Source organism: Myotis brandtii, unplaced genomic scaffold, assembly GCF_000412655.1.
Source record: "Myotis brandtii unplaced genomic scaffold, ASM41265v1 scaffold280, whole genome shotgun sequence".
Lineage (NCBI taxonomy): Eukaryota > Metazoa > Chordata > Mammalia > Chiroptera > Vespertilionidae > Myotis > Myotis brandtii.
In genome coordinates, this window is record NW_005360677.1 from 1328802 (window position 1) to 1351734 (window position 22933).

Genomic DNA, 22933 nt, shown 5'->3' on the forward strand with positions numbered 1-22933 from the left:
GGCCGGAGCGAAGGCCTGGGTCCCGGGTGCCAAAGGAAAACCGGTGCCGGCAGCCAGGGGAAGGGAAGGCCTATAGCACGAATCTCTTCATGCAACGGGCCTCTAGTGTGTGTGTGTGTGTGTGTGTGTGTGTGTGTGTGTGTATATAAATAAACTGGGTTGATAATGTTTATATTCCAGGGCCCCTATGAGGATTAAATGGGATAATGTATGCATGGCTAAGCCTTTGGCATGTCAAACGCACTTAATAAAGTTAAGCAGTAACATAATAAGTGAATGAATGTAAGTCAGTTCTTGATAAAGACCAAGAACTTCAATTAGATTTTCACAAATAAATATACAATATTAGAAATGCAATGACCAAGAAGAGATGGTAAATGGGAAATCTTGGAAGTAAGTACCTGGAGAGGGGCTATCTGGCCAGAAACAGAACTTCTCATGGGCAGTACACAAGGCTTTCTTCAGCTCAGCACATCGCTCCTTATCTGAAACCCACAGAGGAAACAAAGCTTTAAAAACACTATAGAGATTCAAAGCCTTAAGAGTATAGACTCAAACATAAAAATAACTAAGAAAACTACAAAATATATGAAATATTAGCAACTGCATCATCTTAATATTTTCTACAAAACAAGTTTTAAATCCAGATCCTAAGATCAATAACAAAGAGCGTATCATGTATCTTATAAGGCAGGCATTCCAAAGTGTGAGCCTTCACCAAATCCTCTGTCTCTTTGCCTAAGTATAAATTTTGGAACCATAAAGTAAACATACTACTGTTCCCCAGAATACATAAAATCAAGTTCATTCTAGTTTAATTTATAAAAAAGGAATGACTGAAGAAAAAAAAGGAATGACTGACGCTCATACAGTGAAGACTAACACAAATTCACCTTGTTATACACAGTAGTATACATTCTTTAATCAAACAAGTGGCCAGTCTTTTCCAAAAAAAGTAGCAGAGTCTATCTTTGAATATAGAGAAAAATGTAATTTGTATTTTATACTTACATCTGTCAAAATCAAAAGCTGGTTGTAAACTGGCACAGAGAAAAGCTTGACAGCTGGAGCACTTGAGCATGTCACATTCAACTGTGACCCAGCCATATTTTGCACAGACAAGTGGAGACAGCTCAGGGGGCTTACCTGCCCATTTCAAAGAGTATTCATGTTAAGAAAAACAACACTGCAAGTACATTAAATTGAGTAAGTCAGAAATTAAACCTTTCACTTATTCTTTATGTATATAGAAAGAAATATATTAAACTGAGGGAAAACACAGTAAAAAAAGTGTTAAAACAATTTTTATTTATTTAAAAATTTTTATTTATTCATTTGAGAGAGAGAGGAAGTGGAAGGGAGAGGGAGAAGGACAAGGAGAGGGAGAGAAAGAGAGATATATCAATTTATTGTTCCATTTATTTATGTACTTATTGGTTGATTCTTGTACTAGTATGTGTCCTGACTGGGGATCCAACCTGTAACCTTGGTGTATTGTATTAAGATGATACTATAAGCAACTGAGCTTCAAGGCCAGGGTTTAAACTTCACTCAAGGATATGTTCATTGATTTTAGAGAGGAAGGGAGAGTATGAGGATTAAATGGGATAATGTATGCATGGCTAAGCCTTTGGCATGTCAAACGCACTTAATAAAGTTAAGCAGTAACATAATAAGTGAATGAATGTAAGTCAGTTCTTGATAAAGACCAAGAACTTCAATTAGATTTTCACAAATAAATATACAATATTAGAAATGCAATGACCAAGAAGAGATGGTAAATGGGAAACTTGGAAGTAAGTACCTGGAGAGGGGCTATCTGGCCAGAAACAGAACTTCTCATGGGCAGTACACAAGGCTTTCTTCAGCTCAGCACATCGCTCCTTATCTGAAACCCACAGAGGAAACAAAGCTTTAAAAACACTATAGAGATTCAAAGCCTTAAGAGTATAGACTCAAACATAAAAATAACTAAGAAAATTACAAAATATATGAAATATTAGCAACTGCATCATCTTAATATTTTCTACAAAACAAGTTTTAAATCAAGATCCTAAGATCAATAACATATCATGTATCTTATAAGGCAGGCATTCCAAAGTGTGAGCCATCACCAAGTCCTGTCTCTTTGCCTAAGCATAAATTTTGGAACCATAAAGCAAACATACTACTGTTAGTTTCCCAGAATACATAAAATCAAGTTCATTCTAATTTAGTTTTTTTTTTTTTTAAATATATGACTGGTTGCCTCTCGTACACACCCCAACCGGGGACTGAACCTGCAACCTAGGTATTTGCCCTGACCAGGAATCAAACCCTCGACCTTCCAGTGTACAGGTCAATGCTCCAACAGAGCCACACGGGTCAGGGCTTAAAACTATTTTTAACCCTGGCTGGTGTTTCTCTGTGGTTAAAGCATTGATTTCATACCAGAGTTCCAGGTTCGATCCCTGACTCCAGTTGGGGTGTGTTTGGGAACAACCAATCGATATGTCTCTTTCATATCAATGTTTCTCTCTCCCCCTCCCCCTTCCCTCCCTCCCTTCCACTCTCTCAAAAAAAAAAATCAATAGAAAAAATATCTTTGAGTGAGGATTAACAAAAACAACTATTTTTAAAGAACAGACACATACAGGTCATTTAAGTAATAAGCAGAGAAAAAAGTTATTAACTTTTTCTCTAGGAAGCCCTATGTATTTCATTTGTTTAAAATATCTATTTTAACCCTGGCTGGTGTGTCTCAGTTGGTTGCAACGTTGTCCCGTACACTGAAGGGTTGTAGGTTTGGTTCCTGGTCAGGGCATATATCTAGGTTCTAGGTTCAATCCCCAGAAAAGGCATGTACGAGAAGCAACCAATCAATGTTTCTCTCTCACACTGATGTTTCGCTCTCTCTCTCTCCCTCTCTAAAAAATTAATAAAAATCATATCCTCTATAGGTGAGGATTTTAAAAATGTGTAATACTTTAAATAATAAAATGTCTATTTTAGCCTGAGCTGGTTTTGCTCAGTGGGTAGAGCACTGGCTTGCGGACTCAAGGGTCCCGGGTTCGATTCCAGTCAAGGGCATGTACTTCAGTTGCAGGCTCCTCCCCAGCCTGGGCCCTGGTTGGGGCTTGTGCAGGAGGCAACCAATCGATGTGTTGTGTTTCTCCATTGGTATTTCTCTCTGTCTTTCCCTCTCTCTTCCACTCTCTCTAAAAATCAATGGAAAAATATCCTCCAGTGAGGATTAAAAAGTAAAATAAAATAAAATGTCTACTTTATTACTGGTGTTGGGTGGCATACAGAAGCCATTCACATGCACCTGCTAGGGATTTATAAACACTAGCAAAAGCACTGGGATGTGCCTAAGCAATAAGGCATAGTGAAAACCAAGCAAGCAGAAATATTTTTCACCACTCACCTATGCTCTCCTATTGTACCACATCCACTTTTACCTTCCAAAGAATATTCAGTAAAATTAATATTCTTCATTATTCTCCCTGCCCCCAATTTTTTAAAATCCTCACCCGAGGACATGCTTTTTGTAAAAAATTGATCTTAGAGAGAGAGGAAGGGAGAGGAAGAGAATGGGAGAGAAGAAGAGAATGGGAGAGAGAGATCAATGCAGGAAAGAAAGATCCATCAGTTGCCTCCTGCACATGCCCTGACCGGGGATTGAACCCAAAACATGGGTATGTGCCCTGACCAGGAATCAAACCCTTGACTTTTGCATGTACGGGATGATGCTTCAACGAACTGAGTCATACCGGCCAGGGACCCTTTGCCCCAAATTTGATTGTTATGTACTGTGTGTGGCCTAGTCTATGTGTTTTCAATAGGTTGAGAGCATCAAGAACATCTATAGGTATGTGCTTGGGAAAATGTCCTGAAACACTTATTTATCTTTAATACTCAACATTCAGCTTTTTATATTTTACCTAAAGAGCTCTTTTTTCAGAGCACATGGGGAAAAAGGGATAAAACATGAAAGAAGATGTAGGAAAGTTCTATATTTTTATAAGGAATATGAAAATTTGAAAACATTCCAGTATCAGCAAAAGGAGGACCAAAGGCTAGAAAACAGAATTTAGATGTAAATGTTAAAGGAGCTGGGATTATCCTGTATAATAAAAGGCTAATATGCAAATCGACCGAACAGCAGAACGATCGGTTGCTATGACGTGCTCTGACCACCAGGGGGCACACACTCAATGCAAGAGCTGCCCCCTGGTGGTCAGTGTGCTCCCACAAGGGGAGCGCCGCTCAGCCAGAAGCTGGCTCATGGCTGGGGAGCACAGCGGCGGTGGCGGACATCCCCTGAGGGGGCTCGGACTGCGAGAAGGCACAGGCCAGGCTGAGGGCCCCCACCCCCATCCCAGTGCACGAATGTCGTGCACCAGGCCTCTAGTCTAGAATAAAAGTAACAGAATCACTTAACTAGCTTAAGTTAAATAAATTATCATATCCAAAGTAGTAATCAATTTATAGCCAATGAGAACAAAAGAGAATAAAAGGAAATGGTTCTAAATACTTTCTTAAACTCAGACCCTAACTGAGTAGCTCAGTTGGTTAGAGCGTTGTCCCAATATGTCAAGGTTGCAGGTTCAATCCCAGGTCAGGGCACATACAAGAATCAACCAAAGAATGCATAAATAAGTAAAATAACAAATCTATGTTTCTCTCTCAATCTCCCTCTATCTCTCTCTCTCTCAATCTCTTCTTCTCTCTCTCAAATCAATAAATAAAATAAAAAATACTATATTAAAATAAAAAATTAGTCCAGGGACAACTGAAATACCCAAATATATAATGATAGTAATGGATTATAACCTATTAACTAAAAGAAATCATGAGCCCATGCTGCTACAAATAAATTATATAAAGTTTGATGATGTTATTTACCTAATTTCAAAGCACCTCCCCACAAAACACTTTTAAAAAAATATGTATTTTTATTGATTTCATAGAAGAAGGGAGAGGGAGAGAGAGAAACATCAATGATGAGAGAGAATCATTGATTGGATGCCTCCTGCATACCCCCACTGGGGATCGAGCCTACAACCTGGGCATGTGCCCTGAACTGGAATCATCCGTGACTTCCTGGTTCACAGGTCAACACTTAACCACTGAGTTATGCAGGCCAGCCACAAAACACTTTTTAATTACTTTATAATGGAGAAGACTGATAGACCCTCCCTTTTATCAAGTATCAAAGTGATCACTGCCAGTAAAGGGATAAATCAAAATCGTGTGCCACCTGGCAGGATGCAATGAGAACACAGCACCACTTCTGTGATGCTCCTGCATTACCTGAATCTAATCACAAGGAAATAGCACATAAACATGAACTGAGATACTACAAAATAACTGGCCTGCAATCTTCAAAAGTATCAAGATCATGAAATTCAAGGAAAAATTGAGAATTCTCAACTGTATCCTTTTGCTATAAAGAACATTACTGGACCCTGGCTGGGTAGCTCAGTTGGTTAGAGTGTCGTCCCCATACACCAAGCTTTCAGGTTTTGTTTTTGTTTTTATTTTAATATATTTTTACTGATTTCAGAGAGGACGGGAGAGGGAGAGAGAGAGAGAAAGAGAAACATCAACGAGGAGAGAGACTCATTGATTCGCTGCCTCCTGCACACCCCCTACTGGGGATTAAGCCCACAACTGGGGCATGTGCCCTTGACCAGAATTGAACCCAGGACCCTTCAGTCCACAGGCCAATGCTCTATCCACTGAGCAAAACGAGCTAGGGCAAGCTTTCAGGTTTGATCAAGTGGAACAACAAATCGATGTTTCTCTCTCTCAAATCAATAAAGTAAAAAACAAAAAAACACATTATTGGGACAATAGATGAAATAATTTGGGTCAGAGGGTTAGATGATAGTTATATGAATATTTTTTGATGGCTGCATTGTGAGTATGTAGGAGAAAGTTCTTGTTTGTAGGAAATACTTGGGGGACAATGAGGTATCACTTTGGCAACTTATTTTCAAGTATCTCAGAAAGAAAGTTCTTTGTAACCTGTGCAACCTTTCTGTAAGTCTACAACTATTTAAATTTTAAAAAAAATCACTCTAGTGAATAGAACCTAGCAAAAGTAATGGAATATCTTCTGATATTAGGTTACAAGGAGTCCAGCTTCTGTCTTGCTCTCTCTGGCTTGCTCACTCTGATGGAAGCCAGCTACCATGGAAAGGCCTATGAAGCAAGAAACATGAAGGTCTCCAGCCAACAGCTAGTATATAACTGAAGCCCTCAATCCAATAGCTACAAGGAAATGAACCCTATCAACAACCACATTAGATGGAAAGTAGATCCTTTCCTAGCCAAGCCCTAAGATGACTGCAGGCCCCACCCTATACCTTCACTGCTATCTGTGAGGGACCTTGAATCAGAGGACTTGGCTAAGCTGTGCCTGGATTCTTGATCCACAGAAATTGTGAGATAATAAGCATTCGTTGTTTTAAGCCACTGAGTTTTAGGGTAATTTGTTATGCAACAATAGAGAATATACAGAGAAAAATCTAGAAAAAGACAAAAAGTATAGTAGTCTCAAAAAATATTAGATTTGGTTGCCAAGAGCCTTACGCTATAGTCCTGTCTCTGCCACTTGCTAGCAGGTTGACTTTTGGCAAGTCACATAACCTACCTGAACTGCTTCCTCTTCGGTAAAATGAGTATAATAATAATAATACCTTATTTTCATTGGTTTAAGGTAAAGATCAAATGTGACAATATATGTGAGAACACATATAAAAATGTTAATTATTGCTGCTTCTCCTCCCTGGCTCTTCGTGTTTTTTTTTTGTAAAATGTTGGATCATCTAAAACAGTGGTTCTCAACCTTCCTAATCCCGAGACCCTTTAATACAGTTCTTCATGTTGTGGAGACCCCCAATTTCATTGTTACAAATTGAACATAATTAAAGCATAGTGATTAATCACAAAAACAATATGTAATTATATATGTGTTTTTCGATGGTCTTAAGCGACCCCTGTGAAAGGGTCATTCGACCCCCAAAGGGGTCGCGACCCACAGGTTGAGAACCACTGATCTAAAATGTTCCTTTGAGAGATGACATTTCATGATACTAATTTTCCTACAAGATTTCTTACCAAGCCCAGCTGGTGTGGCTCAGGGGTCACAGTTCGATTCCTAGTCAGGGCACATGCCTAGCCTGTGGGCTCCAACCCCAGTAGTGGGCTTGCAGGAGGCAGCCTATCAATGATTCTCTCATCATGGTGTTTCTCTCTCTCCCTCTCCGAAATCAATCCTATATAATAAAAGGCTAATATGCAAATCGACCAAATGGGGGAACAACTGGTCACTATGATGTGCACTGACCACCAGAGGGCAGACGCTCAACGCAGGAGCTTGGTCAGTGCACTCCCACAGGGGGAGCGCCACTCAGCCAGAAGCCAGGCTCACGGCTGGCGAGCACAGCAGCAGTGGCAGGAGCCTCTCCCACCTCCACAACAGCGCTAAGGATGTCAGCCATCAGTCGGACATCCCCTTAGGGCTCCCAGACTGCGAGAGGGCGCAGGTTGGGCTGAGAGACACACACCCCCACCCCGAGTGCATGATTTTTGTGCACTGGGTCTCTAGTAAAAACATATTTTTAAAGATTTCTTACCAAGTTTAATTTTTTAAAATATATTTTTATTGATTTCAGAGAAGGGAGAGAGGGAAGAGATAGATAGAAACACCAATAATGAGAGAGAATCATTGATCGGCTGCCTCCTGCCTACTGGGGATCGAGCCCGCAACTTGGGCATGTGTCCTTGACCGGAATCAAACCCAGGACCCCCCAGACCACAGGCCGATGCTCTATCCACTGAGCCAAACCAGCTAGGGTCCAAGTTTAATTCTTAAATTTAAAACATCAGAGCAAGTAGTGTTATTCCTTGGGAGTAACAATTCCAGGAGCAGGCAGAAGTACAATTTGCATGAACTACAAAAAGGATATAGAAAATGTTTCCACTCTGCTAAAGAAGGCTTCTTTGCTTGTAGATTCCAATGGTGGCTGTTCTGTTTGGGGTGATCCATTAACTGACTGGAATGTGGCTGATGTCTCTTTCCTAAAATAAAATGGCAGAACTATTAGTAATCCTTTCATGGCATCACAAAGGATCACTTTGCTTAAACATTTTGTATCTAGCTTCTCTGCACTCCACATCCTCAACCACACCACACTGGATTTTAACCTTGCTAAAAACCATTTCAGCCATGTAAGTCCTCTGATAACATTTTCAGTGGTTTCACAATACAGTCAGCCCTCTGTATCCACAGGTTCCACATCTGCAGATTCATTCCACTGCAGATATAAAATATTTGGGGGGAAAATGTTTTTGCTGATGTGTACTATGTAGTTAGGCCTATGATGGTTGTGTCTACAGTGAACATGTACAGACATTTTTCTTGTCATTATTTCCTAACGACTCAGTAAACAACTATCTATATATATAAAGACAAGCAACCAGAATGACAGAATGACCAGAATGAGCTCTCGAGCTCTCGCTATGATGCACACTGTGGCAGCCAACTGGCCCGATCTGGGCCCCAATTGGCCCCCTCAACCCCGATCGGGTGTGGGGCCGGCCAGCCAACTGCCCGTGTTCTCTCCCCACTGCCAGCCCGGCCCCGATTGGCCCCCATTGGGGTGAGCCGGCTGGACCCCAGTCATGCACGAATTCGTGCACCAGGCCTCTAGTTTACATTATATTAGGCATGATAAGTAATCTAGAGATGATTTAAAGTAAATGGGGGACGTGCACAGGTTATATGCAAAAACTATGTCATCCTATATAAAAGGCTAATATGCAAATTGTTCCAGCCCACCACCCTTGGCCCCTACCCCTGGCCCGATGGGGGCGATCAGGGCCAGTCGGACCCCACCTGTGCACAAATTCGTGCATCGGGCCTCTGGTTTTATATAAAGGACTTGGGTGCCTGAGGGTCTGGGTACCCGAAGGGGGTCTTGGATGATAGCACTTGCTAAATAGAATCCCAATCCTTCCGTCTCTTCTGTGTGGCCACACCTAAGTTCCAAGCAATTCCTACCTCTGCGGTGGCTAACCGTTCCCCTAGTTCACTCGTGCTCCCTATTCATATTTTGCACAACTTTAGTAAACACAAAATAAGACCCTGGGCTTCTGTGCATTATGTAATTGGACCACCTTAGACATTTAATTCGTTTAACAGTAGAAGAAAACAATCCTGGCATTCCTACCTAGATCAGGCAGTGATACCCACTCCTCCCATCAACGTACTAATCTGAAAAGTCAAATCAAAGTAAAGATCTTTAGGCAATTTCATGAAAAAAATTTCAGGGAGAAAAAAAACAGCAAAAACCATTATTTTATTTGCAGGGAAAGGTATGTCAACAGCGCCCGGGGAGAGGTACTGGGCGGAACTGCTGAAGACAAAAGTCATTTTAATAGAAACAGGATTCCACCCACTATTGTAACCGAAAGGAATTTATGGTCAGAATTCTTCCAGGAGACTCAGAGAGCCTCAGGGAGGTGCGGTTCTTGGGAAAACCTGAGGATTCATAAACTTGGAAGAGGGAAAAATATGACACTTATTTTACTAACCTCTAACTGAAATTCAGCATTCTTTCAATTACGAACGAAGGTAATAAAACCATGGCAGCATCGGCAATCCCTGCGAATTCGTGACGAATGGAAACTACAGACATTTTGTCACATTATGGTGGCTGCACGTGCTTTGAAATATCATTGATGCTGATATCACTACTTCAACACTGTGGCAGCTACAAGACGGATGGCTGGAGAGTATCTATCGCGTTAGGAATGAAGTACGCGACTGCATCCCCTTTTTCTACTACCTTCATGACTGAATTCCAACAGAATCGACTTCCTTTCGCATCCTAGGTCATTATTTACTCATTTACTTCAGACAGGGGCAGGGAGAGGGCGGGCGGCAGAAACACACGGGGTTCCTCCCGCAGCCCCGCCGGGGAGGGAGCCCGCACCCCGGGCTGTGCCCCGACCGGAACCCCACTGGCCACCTCCGGGTCATGGTTCGATGCTGCCCCCCTGAACCACACCGGCCGGGCATCATCCTATGCAATTTACTTTGTACATTTAATAATAAGATGCCGAGAAGGGGTTCGTAGTATTTAGCGGGCTGCCAAAGCTGTCTACAGCTCAAAACCGGTTAAGAAGCCCAACTGAGCAGTCAGGTGCACATAGCGGTCTTCTTTCTTCCTTCTCCCCAAAACCTGACGACCACGGCAATCCCGCACACCCCGAGGAGGTTAAAGCCGATAGTGACCCCAGTCTCTTTCAGATCCCGGGACGAAGCCATCCTCGCCGCCGGAGTCGCCCACCCAGGGGATCCTCACAGGCCGGACAACCCTCTCCAATCAGCCGGAGCTGGACCAGGGTGGACTCGCGAACTCACGGTTCAGTGCCTCCTTCTTCCGGGGCAATCCCCTCATCTATCAGCTGCCGGATTTTCTGGGGAGTCCCTTCTGGGGAGCGAACAACTGCACCCCAAGTCTTTTCAATCCCCGCAGCAAACGCTGTCCCCTCGCTGGGCGCCGCCATCTTGGTCCGTTGCCGAGTTACTTCCCCGCGGCTTTGAAGGCTCGGGGACTTCCGTTCTGGGGAGGTTCAGATCCCCTCTGCAGGTACCCTTCCGCGCATGCCCACGGCACCCACCCCTCCTTGGCCATTTTAGGGCTTGGTACACCACGGGGCGGGGCCTCCGGTGTTTAGATTGAACCTTAAGTAATTGTTTCTTTATGCAAGAGCATTTTGGGGCTGATAAAGGGGCATTTAGAGCTGTCTCTCCAAGTTAAGCAGGAACAAGAGCCCAATGTAGTCTTCAAGTAATGAACTTAAATGGGCCGCCTAAATTCTATCTTCCTACAAGTGAGGAATTGGCGACCGTCACCTGAGAATAGATAATTTAGAATCCTTCTTAGAAACCGTATGACAGGTGGGTTTAGAAGTCTGTGGCATTTGGCATTATTGAACACTTCCTCCTTTGTCCAACAAATATATTTATTGGGTGTGTCCTATGATGCTGCCCTAGGAGCTTGCAATGACGGTAGTGAACAAAGGAGACATAGTTCTTAGTGGACTTCGACTTCAAACAAACACGTTTTTCTATAGTTTTGAAATTGTAAGTGCTCCAAAGAAGAAAGGTATAAAAGGAGGACCTAATTTAGTTTGCAGAGTCTCCTGAGAGTATCCGGTGCTGGAGCTAAAATGGATGAGATAGCCCGAGCTGGTCTGGCTCAATGGATAGAGCGCAGGCCTGTGGACCACTGGTGGTCCCTGAGGTCCGAAAGGTTGGCCACCACTGGACTGAAGGGTCCCAGGTTTGATTCCGGTCAAGGCCACATGCCCGGGTTGCAGGCTCAATCCCCAGTGAGGGGCGCGCAGAAGGCAGCTGATCATGATTCTCTCTCATCATTGATGTTTCTGTCTCTCTCTCCTTCTCCTTTTCTCTCTGAAATCAATAAAAATATATTTTTAAAAAATGGATGAGATAGTGATTGGAAGGAGTTTGTCTCATATAATAAACTGAAAAAGAGGACTGTTGTGACTGAGCAGTGGGCACACCCCACCCCACCCCTTCAGCTAACTCCCCGTGGGCTCCTAACTTCAATTATCTTCCCACCCACCAGGACCTTCAACCTGGTGATCTAACCACCTCCCATTGTACCAAACCTCATCAGCTTTCTTATTTCTTCTCTCCTTAGGTAGCTTAAGTTTGTCGGCAAACATTATCATCACTTTGCAAAATTTGAATATGAGCTGAGAATTAGTTAATCTTCCTATCTGATAAAAGGGTAATATGCAAATTGTCCCCTCCACCCGGAGTTCTGCAGCAGTTCAATCAGGGGGTGGGCTGGCCAGGGGGAGGGGCCACTGGCGGTTGGCAGGCTGGCCTCGCCCCCGATCAGGGTTGTGGGGGCCAGCCAACCTCCCGCTTCCCCTCTCCTGGCCTACCCAGCCAATCAGCCCCTATCAGGCCAGGCTGGACAGACCCCACCCCTCCATGAATTCATGCACCAGGCCTCTAGTATTAAATAATTATTGTTAGTTTTGTTACATGTGATAATGGCATTGTGATTATGGTGTGTGTGTTTTTTAAGTTCTTATTTGTAACAGATACATCTTGAGGTATTTATGAGTGAACCAGTCTGGGATTTGCTTTAAAATTCTTTTTTTTTTTTTTAATTAAAAAAATTTTTTTTAAAGAACCGGGCTGCTTTAAAATGCTTGAGGAAAAGAAAATGTCTGGCAGAATAGATGAAAGAAGATTGCAGCCCAGTTGGCTTGGCTCAGTGGTTGAGCATTGGCCTGTGAACCAAGAGATCATGATTCGATTCCCAGTTAGGGCACATGCCTGGGTTTTGGTCTCGACCCCCCTCTGGGGGGTGTGCAGGAGGCACCTAATCAATGATTCTCTCTCATTGATGTTTCTATCTCTCTCTCCCTCTCCCTTCCTCTCTGAAATCAATTTAAAAAAAAAAAGAAAGAAGATTGCAAAATGTTTTATTTTTTGGATTTGGGTGACAGGCTCATGAGGATTCATTATATTATTCTTTCTACTATTGAGATGTTTGACAATATCATAATAAAAAGCAAAATAAGCTCAAAATAATACATTATCTTGAATACCCTCTCAAGTTCCTGGAACCTTTCTTGCTTTATAGTACTTATTTGGCAAAACCTCAGTCACAGTTAAGTTCACGTCTCCTGCACCCAGTCAACTGAATATGAAAGAAAAATGCATGACATGCTAATTTATTTCTATACTAGAGGCCTGGTGCACGAAATTCATGCACTCCAGGCAGGGGTCCCTCAGCCCAGCCTGCACACTCTCGCTGTCCAGGAGCCCTTAGGCCAGCTGTGGGCAAACTACGGCCCGCGGGCTGGATCCGGCCCGTTTGAAATGGGGGGGAGACCCCGCCACTGCCGTTGCGCTGGCCAATCTTGAGCCTGGCTTCTGGCTAAGCAGTGCTCCCCCTGTGGAAGCGCATTGACGACCAGGGGGCAGCTCTTGCTTTGAGCGTCTGCCCCCAGGAGGTCAATGCAGGTCATAGCAACCGGTCGTTTCACCGTTTGGTCAATTTGCATATTAGCTTTTATTATATAGGATTTTTATTTGGAGTTTTACTTTTGGTTAAAAGATTTTAAATATTTTGATGAATATTTGTCATTTCTATGTGAATTTATTAGTGTTTGTTACTTAGCTAAAATTGATATGGTTTGGTTTTCTCAGGTAATTCAATTTGAATAGGTCAATGCAGATCATAGCAACCGGTCGTTCCACCGTTTGGTCAATTTGCATATTAGCTTTTATTATATAGGATTTTTTACCTCAGTGGGTCCTTAATTCTGCACAGTAATCATACTACAGTTCTCTAGTACAGTGGTCGCCAACTTTTTGGACCTCACAGACAACCAGTGGTCCGGACCACTGGTTGGCAACCCCTGCCTAGTCTACTTCCTCTCCTACTTTCATACCTATTTTATACCTCTTTTCTTAAACCTTCAACACCTACACCTAGCTATTCTCCCTGTCTGCTGAGGGCATACTTCCTATTTCACTTTAAAAAAAATTAAAGCAGAAGATGGCGGCATAGGTAAACACCGCAGACTGCTCTTACTTCCTATTTCACTTTTTAAAAAATTAAAGAAGAAGAAAACTTCCACAAATTTCCACCACCACATCTATCCACTAGCATACAGAGTACTGAGAATTTCTTAACTCCCCACACTCCCATGGGAACAAACAGAAATCAGAGCCAGCTTTAAGTTCAATTGATCAATAACTTACCCGAGTGAACATGCTTTTGCAAGCCAACAACTACCTGTTGATTCTGAAAATAAGCCAATCAGAAAGACTCACTTCAGTAAACATGCCCCTGAGTGCCAGCCAGTCAGCAATAGTTTCACCCAAGTTATCACTTCTACGATGATGTCAACACAATTAGACTCCTGAAAGTTCACCAATCCCTGAATCACCCACTTTCTCAAAATCAGTATGAGATTAGCAGTCTGGTTGGTCTGCTTGAAGCCATGCCTGACCCACATGGCTATGACTATCTCTAGTATAAGCAATAAATTCAGCTTTGTCTTTTTATTTCATACTAGAGGCCCAGTGCATGAAATTTGGGCACTGGGGGGGGCGTGTCCCTCAGCCCAGCCTGCACCCTCTCCAATATGGGACCCCTGTAGGATCAGGCCTAAACCGGCAGTCGGACATCCCTCTCACAATCTGGGACGGCTGGCTCCCAACCGCTCGCCTGCCTGCCTGCCTGCTTCAACACCTACACCTAGCTATTCTCCCTGTCTGCTGAGGGCCTTACTTCCTATTTCACTTTTTAAAAAATTAAAGAAGAAGAAAACTTCCACAAATTTCCACCACCACATCTATCCACTAGCATACAGAGTACTGAGAATTTCTTAACTCCCCACACTCCCATGGGAACAAACAGAAATCAGAGCCAGCTTTAAGTTCAATTGATCAATAACTTACCCGAGTGAACATGCTTTTGCAAGCCAACAACTACCTGTTGATTCTGAAAATAAGCCAATCAGAAAGACTCACTTCAGTAAACATGCCCCTGAGTGCCAGCCAGTCAGCAATAGTTTCACCCAAGTTATCACTTCTACGATGATGTCAACACAATTAGACTCCTGAAAGTTCACCAATCCCTGAATCACCCACTTTCTCAAAATCAGTATGAGATTAGCAGTCTGGTTGGTCTGCTTGAAGCCATGCCTGACCCACATGGCTATGACTATCTCTAGTATAAGCAATAAATTCAGCTTTGTCTTTTTATTTCATACTAGAGGCCCAGTGCATGAAATTTGGGCACTGGGGGGGGCGTGTCCCTCAGCCCAGCCTGCACCCTCTCCAATATGGGACCCCTGTAGGATCAGGCCTAAACCGGCAGTCGGACATCCCTCTCACAATCTGGGACGGCTGGCTCCCAACCGCTCGCCTGCCTGCCTGCCTGATTGTCCCTAACTGCTTCTGTCTGCCAGCCTGATCACTCCCTAACCACTCCCCTGCCAGCCTGATCGATGCCTAACTGCTCATCTGTCAGCCCGATTGTCCCCAACTGCCCTCCCCTGCCAGCCTGGTTGCCCCCAACTGCCCTCCCCTTCAGGCCTGGTCACCCCCAACTACCCTCCCCTGCTGGCCTGGTCACCCCTAACTGCCCTCCCCTGCAGGCCTGGTCGCCCCCAACTGCCCTCCCCTGCAGGCCTGGTTGCCCTCAACTGCCCTCTCCTGCTGGCCTGATCACCCACAACTGCCCTCCCCTGCCAGCCATCTTGTGGCTGTGGGCGCCACCATCTTTGAGGGTGGGGCAGTCAATTAGCATATCCCCTCCTTATTGGCTGTGGGCGCTGCCATCTTTGCAATGGCATGAGGGTCAATTAGCATATTCCCTCTTTATTAGATAGGCTATTGAGTAGTTGTCTTATCATTCTCTGATAGTACTTTACCTTCTCTCCTGTTACTATAGATCAGTAGTTCTCAAGCGGGCACAATTTTGCCTCCCAGGGGCTATTGGCAATTTCTGGAGACATTCTTGGTATCTGGGGTGATGGTAGAGGTCAGTGATGCTGCAAAACATTTTAACACAATGCACAGGATAGTCCTCCCTCCCCAACAAAGAAATACCTCTCCCAAAATGTCAAAAGTGTAGAAATTGAGAAACCCTGCTATACTCTGTGTTCCTCTCTAAGGCCAACCTTATACACTAGACCTAACAATCCTCTCTTGCCTACTCAAGGACATTGACCAAGTTCTCCCCTCTACTGAATGTTCCCATCAGCATCAAGATATTATTTCTGCCATCTTAGAAACAAAACAAAAACCTTTCCCTAACCGGTTTGGTTCAGTGAATAGAGCATTGGTCTGCAGACTGAAGGGTTCCAGGTTCGATTCCAGTCAAGGGCATGTACCTTGGTTGTGGGCACATCCCCAGTAGGAGGTGTGCTGGAGGCAGCTGATTGATGTTTCTCTCTCATCGATGTTTCTAACTCTCTATCCCTCTTCCTTCCTCTCTGTAAAAAAATCCTGGACTGCTGGCTCCTAATCGCTCACCTGCCTGCTTGCCTGCCTGGTCACCCCTAACTGCGCCCCCCCACCAGCCTGATCGCCCCTCACTGCCTCTGCATGCCAGCCTGATAGCCCCTAACTGACCCCCCTGCCGGCCTGGTCACCCCTAACTGCCCCCTGCTGCTGTCCAGGTTGCCACCAACTGCCCTCCCCTGCTGGCCTGGTCACCCCTCACGGCCCTCCTGCCAGCTTGGTCACCCCATGCAACCTGCTGTTCAGTTGTTTGGTCATCCCCCACTAACCCCACCGCTGGCCTGGTCACCCCATGCAACCTGCTTGTTCAGTTGTTTGGTCGTCCATCACTAACCCCCCTGTTGGCCTGGTTGTAGACAGCCATCTTGTGAGGGCATGAGGGTTACTTTGCATATTACCTCTTTATTATATAGGATATTGTATTAAGTCGCCCCCTACTGGGGATCGAGTCTGCAACTCAGGCATGTGCCCTTGACTGGAATCAAACCTGGGACCCTTCAGTCTTTAGGCCGACGCTTTATCCACTGAGCCAAACCGCTAGGGAACAAGTTTATATTTTATTATATTATTTTACCTCTCCCAGCTGAGTAATTAAAAAGCATTTCTGCCCTAGCTGGTTTGACTCAGTGGATAGAGCATTGGCCTGTGGAATAAAGGGTCCCAGGTTCGATTCCAGCCAGGGGCACATGCCCGGGTTGTGGGCTCGACCCCCTCCCCCAGTGGGGGACGTGCAGGAGGCAGCCAATCAATGATTCTCTCTCATCCTTGATGTTTCTAGCTTTCTCCCTGCCTCTCTGAAATCAATTTTTTTTTTAAAAAAGCATTTCTTAAGAATCTACTTTGTATAGTAAATATTACATTAGAATTTTACTTTATGGTTTTCATCTATATCTTACAACTCTATAGGTAGTATATTAATTAGAATGTTATTGGCTTCACGTAAGAAAACTAATTTAACTTAAGCAAGATGGAAAATTTGGTAGAACCATATTTCTTAAAATTGAGTAATGTTCATTTCACCTTTTAATTTTGTTCATCTTGTTTTAAACAGAAAAAAAGGCTCCTCAATGTTGACAAGTTATTTTTATCAAAATGTTATTTAAATGCATAAATTATTTATAAGCTTATTATGCTTACAGTGCTTCTCACTAACCCCTCTGCCGGCCTGGTCATAGGCAGCTATCTTGTGAGGGTGTGATGGTTAATTTGCATATTACCTCTTTATTATATAGGATTTATGGATGATTACATAATACAGACATAGTCATCATTTTAAAAATTAAAATTGAATTTAAAGACATAGTGGTGTAGTTACCTATATGGCTATTGGACTAATCTTGGGACTATTACAACTTTATATATTATTATTTTAAAATATATTTTTATTGATTTCAGAGAGGAAAGGAGAGGGAGAGAGAGATAGAAACATCAACGATGAGAGAGAATCATTGATTGGCTGTATCCTGCACGCCCCCTACTGGGGATCGAGTCTGCAACTCAGGCATGTGCCCTTGACTGGAATCAAACCTGGGACCCTTCAGTCTTTAGGCCGACGCTTTATCCACTGAGCCAAACCGCTAGGGAACAAGTTTATATTTTATTATATTATTTTACCTCTCCCAGCTGAGTAATTAAAAAGCATTTCTGCCCTAGCTGGTTTGACTCAGTGGATAGAGCATTGGCCTGTGGAATAAAGGGTCCCAGGTTCGATTCCAGCCAGGGGCACAGGCCCGGGTTGTGGGCTCGACCCCCTCCCCCAGTGGGGGACGTGCAGGAGGCAGCCAATCAATGATTCTCTCTCATCCTTGATGTTTCTAGCTTTCTCCCTGCCTCTCTGAAATCAATTTTTTTTTTAAAAAAGCATTTCTTAAGAATCTACTTTGTATAGTAAATATTACATTAGAATTTTACTTTATGGTTTTCATCTATATCTTACAACTCTATAGGTAGTATATTAATTAGAATGTTATTGGCTTCACATAAGAAAACTAATTTAACTTAAGCAAGATGGAAAATTTGGTAGAACCATATTTCTTAAAATTGAGTAATGTTCATTTCACCTTTTAATTTTGTTCATCTTGCTTTAAACAGAAAAAGAGGCTCCTCAATGTTGACAAGTTATTTTTATCAAAATGTTATTTAAATGCATAAATTATTTATAAGCTTATTATGCTTACAGTGCTTATAAAACATAAAATAAAATAAACTTATAAGTTAAATAACTATAAACTCAAAACATCACATTAGTGACATTAATTTACTCTGATGAATGATGTTGCTTTGCTAAACTACAATTACCAATGTTGGGGAAAAATAGAAAAATGAGTCCCCATTTAGTTTCTCTATTTAATCTGCTTGTGCAATTTAGTTTTAATAATATTAATGCATGCAGAGAGTGCCTGTTCATTTAAGCTTGTTAGACCAAAAATGCAAAATGATATTAATAATTTCAAGGCTCTGTTTACTTGTTTGGGATAATTGGATGTTATACTTCACAAATGTTTGCCAGAGAGCATTCCTCTAATGTCAATTTAACGAGATGTCACTTGATATTTTCATAAAACTGTCTTGTTCCCTTGTAGTTAAGTTAGTGTTACATAAAGCCGCATCAAATGAGTATATAAGCCAATTATTATTGGCATTGGGAACAGGAAAAAAAATCTGAACTTCAAGTTCAATATTGCAGATGTTGAAAAAAAACTGTCTAGTTTTAACCCAGAACTTTCTATTAGATTATTGGAGGAAATAAATAAACAAATGACTCATTCACATAACTTTAAAAATGTGGGACCAGCCCTAACAGGTTTGGCTCAGTGGATAGAGCGTCGGCTTGTGGACTGAACGGTCCCAGGTTCAATTCTGGTCAGGGGCATGTACTTTGGTTGCGGGCACATCCCCAGTAGGGGGTGTGCAGGAGGCAGCTGATCGATGTTTCTCTCTCATTGATGTTTCTGATTCTCTGTCCCTCTCCCTTCCTCTCTGTAAAAAATCAATAAAATATATTTAAAAAAAATTAAAATGTGGGACCATTGTTCAGTTTTAAAAAATAAACTTCCACTTTTCATTGAACTTGGCGCATTCGGACCACTATGAAACTTGATTGGGATTTCCTGCTGTGACATCATGCAGCCTTCATTTGGTATGAGTGCATGTTTACATGTTATATGGAGCCTTTGTCCTCTTCTCATTAGCCTGCAAAAACTAATGTAATATATTCCCGTGTCACATCATGTCATTTTCCTGATGTCAAGTATAAAAGAAAACTTATTAAATAACAATAAACTACAGTTGACTTCTGTTTTAATCTTTCGGCTATAAAACACCACTACAAGAGTACTGTTACTGTAATTGATGGTTATAAGATTACGCAGCTTAGTGCTGGGGCAGTACTACATTTAAATCATAGCCTAAACAAGAATATCAATCTTTCATTGTATGGCTCTTAAACGTGCATACTGTGGCATGATAGATGTTTATGTGGCCGGTAGAAAATATTTGGGAGGAGAGTTCTTTTCCCTGAAGCTGCTGTCTATAGCAGGTTCACCCATGGGATCGGGCAGCCTCCAGTACAAATCCTCAACCCAATCACTGCTGTGATCTCTGAAAACAAATCTGATCATGTCACCTCTCTGCTTCAAGACTTCCATGGCTCCTCAATCCATTAGGATTCAACCTAAGCTCCTCGATGAGGCTTACCTTCACAATGTCATCTCAGAGTTGTTTAATTCCTTCCCTACTCCGGAATGAAATCTTGGTTTTACCTTCGCAAGGCCCAAGGTCTTTAAAAAAAATGTTTTTATTGATTTTCAGAGAAAAGGAACGAAGTGGGGGGGGGGAGGGAGAAAGAAATAGAGAGAGAGAGAGAGAGAGAGAGAGAGAGAAACATTGATGTGAGAGAAAAACATCAATGGGTTGCCTCTCATACACACCCTGACCCAGGATAGAACTCGAAGCCTGGGCATGATCCCTGATTGGAATTGAACGGGTGACCTTCTGGTGCAAGGGATGACACTCAACCAACTGAGCCACACCAGACAGGGCAAGGTCTTTTTTCTAAATATCAAAGGCAAAGTCAGGCCTTCAAGTCTAGAGTTACACAAAGAAACGTGGAAGCTTTGAACTTAGTTTATTTTATTTAAGTGGGGGTGTGAGAGGGGAAAAGAATTGCCTTCAAAATTTCCATATCCATTTCTTAGACAAGGTTCAAGTTACCAGACTTCTGGGATCCTAATCCTTTGCTAAACCCATTAGTTGCCTGCTCTAATGCAAATCAAATGCCTGCCTGAGAATCATGAGAGAGTTTAAATGCTCTCTCGTTCAAGCAGTCCTCCAGAACAGGGCCTTTTAACTTGAACACCTATAGGCAAGGTGTTTCAAGATAATCCTGGTCCCTTTGCACACCCCCCCCCCTTTTAAAGAAATATATATTTTTATTAATTTCAGAGAGGAAGGGAGAGAGATAGAAACATCAATGATGAGAGGGAATCATTGATTGGCTGCCTCCTGCACGCTCCCTATTGGGGATTGAGCCCGCTACCCAGGCATGGGCCCCTTACTGGAATCAAACTCGGGACCCTTCAGTCCGCAGGCTGATACTCTATTCACTGAGCCAAACCAGCTAGGGCCCCACTTTTTTACATTAAAAGACTTTTATATTAAAAGACTTAGGTTGCTCTGTCTTTAGGCCTCCTCTCTGTCTCACTGCTTCACTAATAAACTCCTTTCACTTTAAACTCTAAAAATAAAATAAAAAATGTTATTTTTTAGAGCAGTTTTAGGTTCACAGCAAAAGTGATTGGAAAGTACAGAGTTCCCATCTAGCCAGTCTCCCCCACCATCAATATCCTGCAACAGAGTTGTACCTTTATTACAACAGCTAAACCAACTTTAATACATCATTTACCAAAGTTCATTAGGTGTCATTCTTAGGGTTGTACATTCTATGGGTTTGGAAAACATAATGATATTATCCATCTTTACAGTTTCATACGGAATAGTTTCACTGTCCCAAAAATCCCCCATGCTTTAATAATTTATCCCTTCCTTCCCCCAAACTCCTGGCAACCACTGATCTTATTACTATCTCCATAGTTTTGCCTTTTCCAGAATGTCATATAGTTGGAATTATACAGTATGTTGCCTTTTAAGAGTGGCTTCTTTCATTCAGCAACCATCCAAACTTTTGATCGTTCCACTGTTTGACCAGTAGCTATGATGCACACCTACCACCAGGGGGCAGATGCTCAATGCACAGGCATGGAAACATGGAGCAGACTGATGAATCTCAGAGGGAAGGGGGAAGGGGGAGGGCGGGAAGAGATTAACCAAAGATTTCATATGCATACTAGAGGCCTGGTGCATGAGGGGTCTCTCTGCCTGGCCTTCAGGGATTGGGCCAAATCTGTGCACCGGGCCTCTGACATCCCCCAAGGGGTCCTGGATTGAGAGAGGGCACAGGCCAGGCTGAGGGACCCCACCGGTGCACAAATCTGTGCACCAGGCCTCTAGTATGATTGTAAGTTTCTTCCATGCTTTTCATTGATTTGATAGCTCATTTCTTTTTAGCATTGAATAATATTCCATTGTATGGATATACCACAGTTTATTTATCTATTCATGTACTGTAGAACATTTTAATTGCTTCCAAGTTTTGGCAATTATGAATAAAGCTGCTATAAATATCTGTGTACAGGTTTTTGTGTGGACACAAGTTTTCAACTCCTTTGGATAAATACTAAGGAGCATGACTGCTTTATTGTATGGTAAGTGTATGTTTAGTATTGCAAGAAACTGCCAAACTGTCTTCCAAAATGGTTGCACCATTTTGCATTCCCACCAGCAATGAATGATACTCCTGTTGCTCTATATCCTTGTCAGCACTTGGTGTTGTCTGTGTTTTGGATTTTAACCATTTTAATAGATATGTAGTGGTATTTTATTATTGTTTTAGCTTTCAATTCCCTAATGACACATGCTGCTGAACATCTTTTCACTACCTAAATATCTTTTTTGGTGAGGTATGTGTTAGCTCTTTGGCCTATTTTTAAATTGAGATATTGTTTTCTTATTGTTGAGTTTTAAGACATCATTTTTATATCTTGGTTAAAAGTCCTTCCTCAGATAAGTCTTTTGTAAATATTTTCTTTCAATCTGTGGTCTGTGTTACCTGCCCTAATGTTGATCAAATGCCTGCTTGAACATTGTGAGAGGGGAGCTTAAAGTTTCTATAGCTCATCCAGTCCTCCTTCCAACTTGCATACCTAGAGGCAAGGTATTTTAAACCTTTCTGATCCCTTTGTAATCCTCATTTTTTCTTGTACTCATATTTTCATTTTCCCACTGTATTTCATTTTAACATGACTAGTTATACCCACTAAACTGATTTCATGACTTAATGTTTCAAAAATATGATGGTAGGGCCCTAGCCGGTTTAGCTCAGTGTATAAAGAGTGAGCCTGCAGACTGAAGGGTTCCAGTCCGGTCAAGGGCACATGCCCAGGTTGCAGGCTTGATCCCAAGTAGGGGTCATGCAGGGGGCAGCCAATCAGTGATTCTCTCTAATCATTGATGCTTCTATCTCTCTCTCTCCCTCTCCCTTTCTCTCAGAAATCAGTAAAAATATATTTTAAAAAATTACTAAAAAAGTACTATGGTAGGTTAATCTGCCCATTTTATTTTTATTTAAAAATACCTTTTTAAATTGAATTCAGAGAGAGAGGAAGGGAGAGGGGGATAGAGAGAGAGAGAAAGATCAATTTGTACATTATTTATACATTCTTTCGTTGATTCTTTTTTTAAAATATATTTTATTGATTTTTTACAGAGAGGAAGGGAGAGGGATAGAGAGTT

The 22933-nt window shown here is 42.4% G+C and overlaps 1 protein-coding gene across 1 annotated transcript in view; it reads right to left on the reverse strand.

Moving 5' to 3' along the window:
* ZC3HC1 (zinc finger, C3HC-type containing 1) overlaps window positions 1–10642 on the reverse strand; it is a 23521-nt gene extending 12879 nt beyond the window's left edge. Inside the window, exons 1-4 of the mRNA XM_005868945.2 lie at window positions 10418–10642; window positions 7959–8070; window positions 1012–1162; window positions 402–485 (exon numbers count right to left, since the gene is read on the reverse strand). Coding sequence (XP_005869007.1) covers window positions 402–485; window positions 1012–1162; window positions 7959–8070; window positions 10418–10563 — 493 coding nt within the window. The 5' untranslated portion in view covers window positions 10564–10642. The remainder of the gene's footprint in view (window positions 1–401; window positions 486–1011; window positions 1163–7958; window positions 8071–10417) is intronic.
* Between the last annotated feature and the right edge of the window lie 12291 nt (window positions 10643–22933).